Here is an 8,284-nt window from a genome sequence, read left to right as displayed (position 1 = left end):
TTCAATCCCCATGCCTTATTATGCATTAGGGCCGTATAGGAGAGGTCATGTCAATCATGGAGGTACCCTAACCCATAGTGCACCGTAGTGTATGTAGGTGTTTTTACTGTATTTGTAAGTGTCTCTTTCAACATAGCACTGGCCCTGGGCCTGGTTAGTCAGAGGCCAGGGTCAGTCAGAGTCAGGTACCACCAATACCAGTCAGCAAAAAGTTGGGGAGTGTCCAGGGCACAGATGGCTTTGCAACACTAGAGAAGCACAAATCCAGAATTTAAAACATAACACCATGGTTGGGGGTTCTCTTTAATAATCAGAATTGATTTCCATCCTAATGAACCCATTTTCAAACTTTAGGATAATGAAAGACTGGGTAAAAATCATAACGTTCTGATCTATACCTTGCAGTTTTCATGCAGCTCTTTTGTGACGGTTAATAGCTCACTGTTCAGTGTTAGGATTTTAACTTATAAACTGCAAATAGCAAAAGAGTCTCTCAGACAAAAACAGTAACTCACTGACCTATTTACATTATATGCATTTTGTGATCTGCGTGGTACACGATCTTTGTAGCGGGCATATTACCCCACTGTGGCTACCTTACCATGAGTCAAAACTTCCAGTACTCAGACCTCTGATCTCTCGCAATAAAGATCATTAATCACCGAAGTTATCTTCACATTTTTATTGTTGCCTGAAAATTTCTGGAGACCAGGAATGCAGCAGCAGGTACTTTTCAAGCCATAATGCACTTACAACCATGGCGCCCTCACCCGAAGTCAGCATCCTTTTTTGCTTGGTGCATGAAGATGCAAGATTCATATACATTTTTTTTTAACATTTGGTCTGATTACTATGTGAATGTAAACAACAATTCATCAGATGCAGCATCGTGATAATAAACACGATGCTGCATCTGATGAATTAAAGAATATTGGAATGCGCAAAAAGGACTGGGAGTGATCTTTTTCCTGTCAAGGACAGTGCATTTGCATAGCTGTTGCGGCTACGCGCTGTGAGCTTGAATCTAAACACAGGGTTACCTTTGCCCCTGGAGTGCACCGTTGTCCTGGTGTCCCTGCACTTTTGCGAAGGAAGTGGAACTGCATATATATATATATATATATATATATATATATAATACTGTATTTTCATCTTTTATGTATTGGGGGATCTAATGTACAATGCTGTAATGTGACAATGCTTTTAAAAAATAATTTTGCTGTCTTTTATGAATTTTATTCGAAATAAAGACTAATTGAACTTGAACTTATATATATATATATATATATATATATATATATATATATATATATATATATATATATATATATATATATATATATATATATATATATATCTTGCTATGGTACGTAGGCGTAACGTAGGGGTTACCTCAATTGCTGCACATTGCCCGGGCATACATTCCGCCCTGCCACCTGAAAATTTGATACAGGATTACAGTGTGGGTATGTGTCTCAAGGTTGCCAGGTCAGAATGTGGGAGCACTTCAGCGGCGGAGCTCGATTGGAAAGAACACGGTAAGCGGCAATGCTAGGACCCAGGGGGAACAGGGAAGGCAGGAGATTGACCGTAAGGAAGAGAAAACTCGCGCGCCAGGCTCATAAAAGTTGATTTGAAGTTTGGCTTTGCGCAGAGCCCTGTTTACAGTTGAAGTAACTCGCCGACAGGCACCGACTTCTGATATTAATGTGAAGAATTCTCAAAGCTAAACTAAAGAGCTGGAAAGTAAACAGTACCAACAGAAAGGACGACAAGCAGCGCTGCAAGCTATCAGCAGCTTTTTTTTTCCATTTGCTGAAAGACTCGACGTTTTGCACGGGACATTTTCATGCTGTGGATGAATCATGTTTGGAAGCAAGGAGCTTGCAAAGGGAAAGAAAGTACGAGCACTGGACCAAGGATCGGATCCGTAAAACTCTTCCTGCAGAGCTGCATTTAGGTCGTAACCACGGATGATGAATGCTGGGAATTCGACGGAATGGTATTCCACGTCGCTCATTTCGACCCTGAGCTCTCCACGATGCCAGGTGAACAAGGACTTCACCTTCCGCTACCTGCCTGCAGTTTACCTGACTGTCTTCCTGGTTGGTGTCCTGGGCAATGGGCTTGGTTTGTGGAATCTGTGTAGAAACTGGAGGAAGTGGAACACATTGAACGTCTTTGTGTGCAACCTTGGTGTCGCGGATCTGTTGTACGTCATCACTCTACCTTTCTTCGCCTCCTACTACATCGAAAAAGAAACCTGGCAATTTGGTCTGACCTTCTGCAGGGTCACTCGTTGCCTCTTCCACGTCAACCTCTACGCCAGCATTGGGTTTCTCACCTGCATCAGCGTCCAACGCTACGTAGGAATTGTCTATCCAATGAAAATGCTGGGCCGGTTCCAAAAGCTGAGTTACTCTTTCATCATCAGCGCTATTGTATGGATTTGGGTGATCATGCAGATTTTACCTGACTTACTGTTCATAAAAACAGACGACAATAGCTCCCACTGCTACGATTCCACTGGCGATGAAAGCCTGAGCGAGTATTTGCCCTATAGCTTGATGGTGATGGTCTTCGGCTTCTTAATTCCTTTTTTGGTAATTATTGGTTGTTATTCCCATGTGCTTGTGGTTTTGAGGAAAAATGAGAATTTAGACCCCGCTTTGAAAGAAAGAAGCATCAAATTGGTGATTATTGTGATGGTTTTATTTTCAATCTGTTTCTTCCCATATCACTTGTTTCGAAATCTTAATTTGCTCACCAGGTTGTGGCAACTTGAAGGAACATGCACCCAGACTTTGAAGAACATCTACGTCACCTACCAGGTGACCCGCGGCCTGGCCTGCATGAACAGTGCCATCAATCCCCTGGTGTATCTAGTGACCAACGAGAACTGTGTATCCAAACTCCGAGAAATTCTGACGAAGGCCTGGCAAACGTGTTTCTTTTTCAAGGTGGGAAAGGTGAAATATTTTTCAGAAAGGGTTAAAATGAAGACATTTTCTGTTGATGACCAATTTGATATTTTGGATGAAGAGTAATTTGTCAGGAAATTTCTATCTACTTGGCTGCCATTTTGTGAACCAAGAATAGAAGACTACCTTGGTTCAGAAAACATCTCACCTCAACTCTTGCCCGTGCTTCCACAAAAGAGCATTCTGAATGACCACAGAGGGTTAAGGAATTTCTGAAAATGGAACATTTCAAATATCATCTGATGGGAACCAAAGAGAGCCAGACATAGAAATAAACATTGCAGGATCACAGATTATGACCGATGAATTTGTGTGGACCACACAAATGATGTCCACCTCATACCCTTGGTCTTCCAGCGCTCCTATTGCCAATATCAGTGTTCTGTTCATCGACGTAATTGATGTACAATTTATTGCTAATTGCAGATTCCTGGATCAATATTTTTACTGATGTTCACCTGTAAATATTGAGGTACCCAAGCACATACATTATTATAATATCCTATTGTAAGCATGTCAAACAGTAGGATTGCCTGAAGACAGCATGCTGGTGAGATATAAAGCAACTGAATGATTTCATGGACAATTATTCTTTAAACCATGACATTTAAAACAGTAAAGGAAAAACTGCGTTGCTGATGTTCTTACTTCTGAATCATCCACATATATTTTATTTAAAAAACAGCTGGATGTGAACCACATGCTTAAACTTTACTTGTGTAATTTTACTTTTATCTGTGTAATGTGTCCCCTGTGCTTGCCATCACAAAATACTAATAAACCATGACATTTTCTAAACTTTTTATTGCCCTAGGCAACTTTTTTTAATTGAATCGAGTTTTGAGGAAACAGGCAGAAAGCTAAAACATTACCTTGAGGCCATATGCTCTACAGAGCTATAATTATACCATTTTGATGAAAAGTGGGCAGCACGATATTTCTAGATTAAACAAAATACAAGACAGGTTTTTCAAATTGCTGCATTAAAACATCATCAAGTTGTGGTTGTATATTAATACAGTGCATTTTTACAGGGTGACTTTATTTAGACATCTCTATTCATTCAAGTGAGTTTGCAGTGTTATTTTTCTTGAGTGTGGTTGTGAATGTGTTTATTGTGGTTGTGTGGGTGGCGGTCTTGTTTGACTGGTCTGAGACTTCTCTATATTGATATATTGCTGCATTCATATGAAGCTCTGCTTGCTGAACTGCTTGTAATTCATACATAGTCCTGCTTCCTAGAATGTGGGAAATACATTGTGCTATAGTTCATACACTGACACAAGGAAATTCCTAAACATAGCTAAGCAATACAGCCCTTCTTAGTTCAGTTCTTCCACGTGCATCTAAGAGCATCAACGGCACGATTAGTATGTACATTTTGTGCAAATCAGATTGCCCTCCATGATTTTGCACCGGATTTACATACTGGGAGGCAGGGGGATATTTATGAGAGCCCTTCGTCACTTTTGCACCACGTAAAGTGGTACATGCATGATGCAGGGCTCTCATAAATATTTATGAAGCAACACACAGCCACCCGCCATGGCTTTGAGTGGCCTCATAAATCATACGTAAGGTGGCGCAGTGCAAATCGCTGTGTTGCCTTACTCTGCACCAGAGAGGCGTTCAATGGCCTTTTCAGTGGGCTTTCCTATGCAACACCCATGGAATTTGACGATGCCGCAGATTTCCAAAGCGATATAAACCTGGGGAAGTGCCAAATCCGTACACCTACCGAGGTGAGGCGTAACGAGTCGAAATATGTTTATTTCTCCTCGTTTTTTCCTCTGTCCATGTGTGCTGCATTACCCATCACACATGTCGAGAGGAAAATGCCCCATAGGATTGTTTTTGTGCAGGAAGGTGTCCCTTCCTGCACAAAAACAATCCTGCCTGCAACCGAGGTACAAGGATGTCTATGCCGGAGCTAGGCTGCCAAATTGGCACGAGTGCGGCAGAATGGACAGGAATGCACTGTTTCGCTTAAATACTGTGCATTCCAGCCCTTTTACTTTGGCGTAGGGCAGCTCAGCAAGGTGCCTTACTGTGCTGCACTAAGCCAAAATGATATAATTGAAGCCCTGGGATTACAAATAGGCAATAAGTCTGCAAACAATATTTACATCTGTTCTTTGTGTTGTTACAGATGTGATTTGTCATTGAGGATTTAAGAGCGAAACAGTTTAGTTAGTGGAGATAGGAAGTCGAAGTGAAAGGTGGTTTACTAGTGGGAGAACTTAGGGGGTAGATCCAAGTGCATGCATTTATTTATTTAGTTAGTATGGCTTTATAGCACAATGACTGATTAATACTGAAAGATCACCAATGCAAAACAAATGCAACAAACGCTGTCAAAGCCAATAGCTAAGGCTTGCATTTTCAGTCACATGCCAGATCGAGTGGGTTTGCCAGTGCTTTTGTGTATCTGTTATTCGGAGTGTGTGTGGTTTGTGTATGATAGTAAAAATACAGTATGTGTGAAGGTGAAAGAAAATGTGTATGTGCATTTGTGTGAATGAGACAGACAGGCATTGTGTGTGAATGTGCATGACTTGGTACTTTTTCTTAACTTTTTTTGTGTGAGTGGATGTCATTTTGTTTGTGTTCGTTTTTGGTAGGGCCGACCTGCTCTTTCATTCCATCAGGCATTGAAAGCCCAGGGCCACTGTGGTGTCTCTTTCACTTCCCGAGACCACAGACTGAGTGACTTTAAAATGTAATAGCACTCCTTGATGACTTGTAAAATCCTTATTAATGTGAAGCTAGGGTGTACTTTATTTCTTATACTATGTGGCCATTTCAACTTTTGATCCTGTGGTTTGCACTTCTTGAAAATGACAATGGCATGTTTTGATATAGTGCTTACTGCAGGTTCTTAGCACTAAAATTAACCAATGATACTATTACCCAAATCTGTGGTACTCAATTTCCCAATCTTAAAAGGAAGGATGCTTACGAAAGCCGCGGATCGAATTTGAACTCTCCCTCCCATACATTGCCTCACGTTTCAGTTTGTGAGGAGGCAGCTCACTCCTCTGCCATGCCTAGTGTAAGTGAATCAGCATTTCAGAAATATAATTTTTGTGGTTGGCAGTTGTGTTGCTTAATATTCCTGCCCCTTTGCTTCCTCTTTTTTTTTTAATTCCCAAACTTCTTTTTACCTTAACTTTGGCTAGCACTGTTCTCTTTGTTTGTTTTCCTTGCCACGCCTCCAGACCTATAGGCTCTCACATGTAAATGCTTATTCTCCATCTACCACCTCTTTGATCAGTTGCTTGGTTTTCATTTTATTAAAGCAGGCAGTGCATTGATTGCGCATGCAGCACCAGTACTCGGCGCAGAATTCACAGGAGATGATGCCCTCTAGCAGATACAACGAGGGAACGAGGGAAGTTGATGCGTGGGACCACGAGCACTGCCTTTGTGTTAGAGACATGAATACTGTGGGGCTTATTTATGACCCCTTGCATCACTTTTGCGTCGCCTTTGCATCACTTTTTGTGACGCACCAGTAGGGCAAGAAATGCAGCATGTTGTGTCATATTTACAAAGTGACGCATCTAGGTAAATGCGTCACTTTGCAAACCCCTGCGCCACATTATACCTGCGCCAGGTTTAATATATGCAGGGTGGGCGTTCTGACGCAAATAAGCCTCGTAGAAGTGAAGCAGTGAAATCTATGAGATTTCACGGCATCACTTCTAGGGCGCAAATGCGTCAATATCTTATGCCTGCTTCACAACAGGCGTAAGACTGATGCAGGCACATTTGAAAATCTGTCTTGCCCATGTGAAATGACCCATTGATGGAGTTGCGTCACTTTCGTGACACACTCCAGTAATGCGTCATTTTTGCGCCTGCAAATATGTCAGAAATACTGACGTATCTGTAACTCCTTGCGACATGATGCGTCATACTCGTAATATGACGCATGATTGGTGTTTCAAGGAGGGCGCAATGAAAAGTGACGCATCACTCTTTTCACGTAGTGATGCTTCACTTTTCATAAATGAGGCCCTGTGTATTGGACACACTGCTGCTTTTACACCGAGGCAGTGTTAATACAGCTTTATTATGCTCAGGAGTGTTAGGGGGTGGAGTGCCGGGTGTCTCACCACCCTAATAAATGCATTATCTAGTCTGTAATCGCACCCAGTGTCTCTAAAGAAGGTTGAGGAAGCGTCTAAATCGGGATTTACTAACATTTCAGCCCTCAGTGCAAAGATGGCTGCGCTCAGGACCACAGAAGCTTTCCTTTAAAAAAGAACACTCCCACAGACACCTGGGGGCATATTACCAACGAGTAGCGCTATTTATCGCTAACGAGGCTTTGCAACAATTTTTTTATCGCTAAGCATCGCCGGAAATTATCGCTGAGATTACTTGCTATTAGCAACGTTTATCTCAAAAGTGATAAAAATCCTCACGCTAACTGCCAAATGAGAGATTATCGCTGGAAAACCAAAAATAATCTCTTGAAGTTTGGTGTTAGCTTGATGATAGGGGCTCACAAACTTAGCCATGATATCCACCTTCCATAGCATATCATGGCTAAGTCAGGAAAATACCAGGTGTAAAAAAAGCAGCGCTAACCGCGGTTAGCGCTGCTTTTTTTATCACTAACAGGGTTAGCGATAGCCTTGATAATAGGAGAAATGTCGCTTAACAACATTTCTCCTATTATTTTTCTCTGGAACGCCCCCTTTGCATCTCATTAGAGATGCAAGGGGAAGTGTAGAGAAAAAGGGTGCTAACATGCGATTTTGCATGTTAGCACCCTGTTGCTGATAGGGAGATAATTTTATCTCCGCTTTCTTGGCTTTTAAAGCCAAAAAAGCAGAGATAAATCCCTTGATAATATGCCCCCCTGGGTAGGGTGCCATAGTTCTTCGCCAGAGATTTTCTTGCAGCGTACATCGTTTTGTAATACTTCTGATTTCCCCTCCACAAATGTGGAGAAGTTCACAATAGTTAATCCCATACAAAGGGTGAGAAGTGGGCATTTTTAGGAATAATTTGTGGCGTAAGGTTTGGAACGCCCATAAACCTTTCAGCTGGGCAATCCACATTCAAATCTAACTATTTCCCACTCTGGAAATGATCAGAAATGTACTGTACTCAAAGGCTGGAATGAATTACATTCCATGATAGAAAGGAGAACAATAGCTTGCAGTTTTGGTGGAGGAGTAAAAGAAGGGCTTTCTCAAAAGGATAAATGTATGTGAATTGCTAAAAGAACCAAATCTGTTCATTTGAGTATAATTATTTTTAAGGAAGCAGATTTCCTATGTTCTTTGTGG

General features: G+C 41.5%; 1 protein-coding gene across 1 annotated transcript; it reads left to right on the top strand.

Moving 5' to 3' along the window:
* Positions 1-1,599: 1,599 nt before the first annotated feature.
* On the top strand, positions 1,600-3,779 carry LOC147706114 (P2Y purinoceptor 1-like). Its single transcript, XM_086932551.1, has one exon. It carries the CDS (start codon positions 1,974-1,976, stop codon positions 3,045-3,047), a length of 1,074 nt encoding a protein of 357 aa, XP_086788677.1. The 5' UTR covers positions 1,600-1,973; the 3' UTR covers positions 3,048-3,779.
* Positions 3,780-8,284: the final 4,505 nt, after the last annotated feature.

Source organism: Lissotriton vulgaris, chromosome 7 (assembly GCF_964263255.1).
Source record: "Lissotriton vulgaris chromosome 7, aLisVul1.2, whole genome shotgun sequence".
NCBI classification, from domain to species: domain Eukaryota; kingdom Metazoa; phylum Chordata; class Amphibia; order Caudata; family Salamandridae; genus Lissotriton; species Lissotriton vulgaris.
The sequence above is the reverse complement of the archived record's forward strand: the minus strand, read 5'-3'. Positions and strand labels throughout refer to the sequence as shown.

Excerpts from the sequence above, each read along its gene's own strand:
- LOC147706114 (XM_086932551.1), top strand. The coding sequence starts at position 1,974 with ATGATGAATGCTGGGAATTCGACGGAATGGTATTCCACGTCGCTCATT.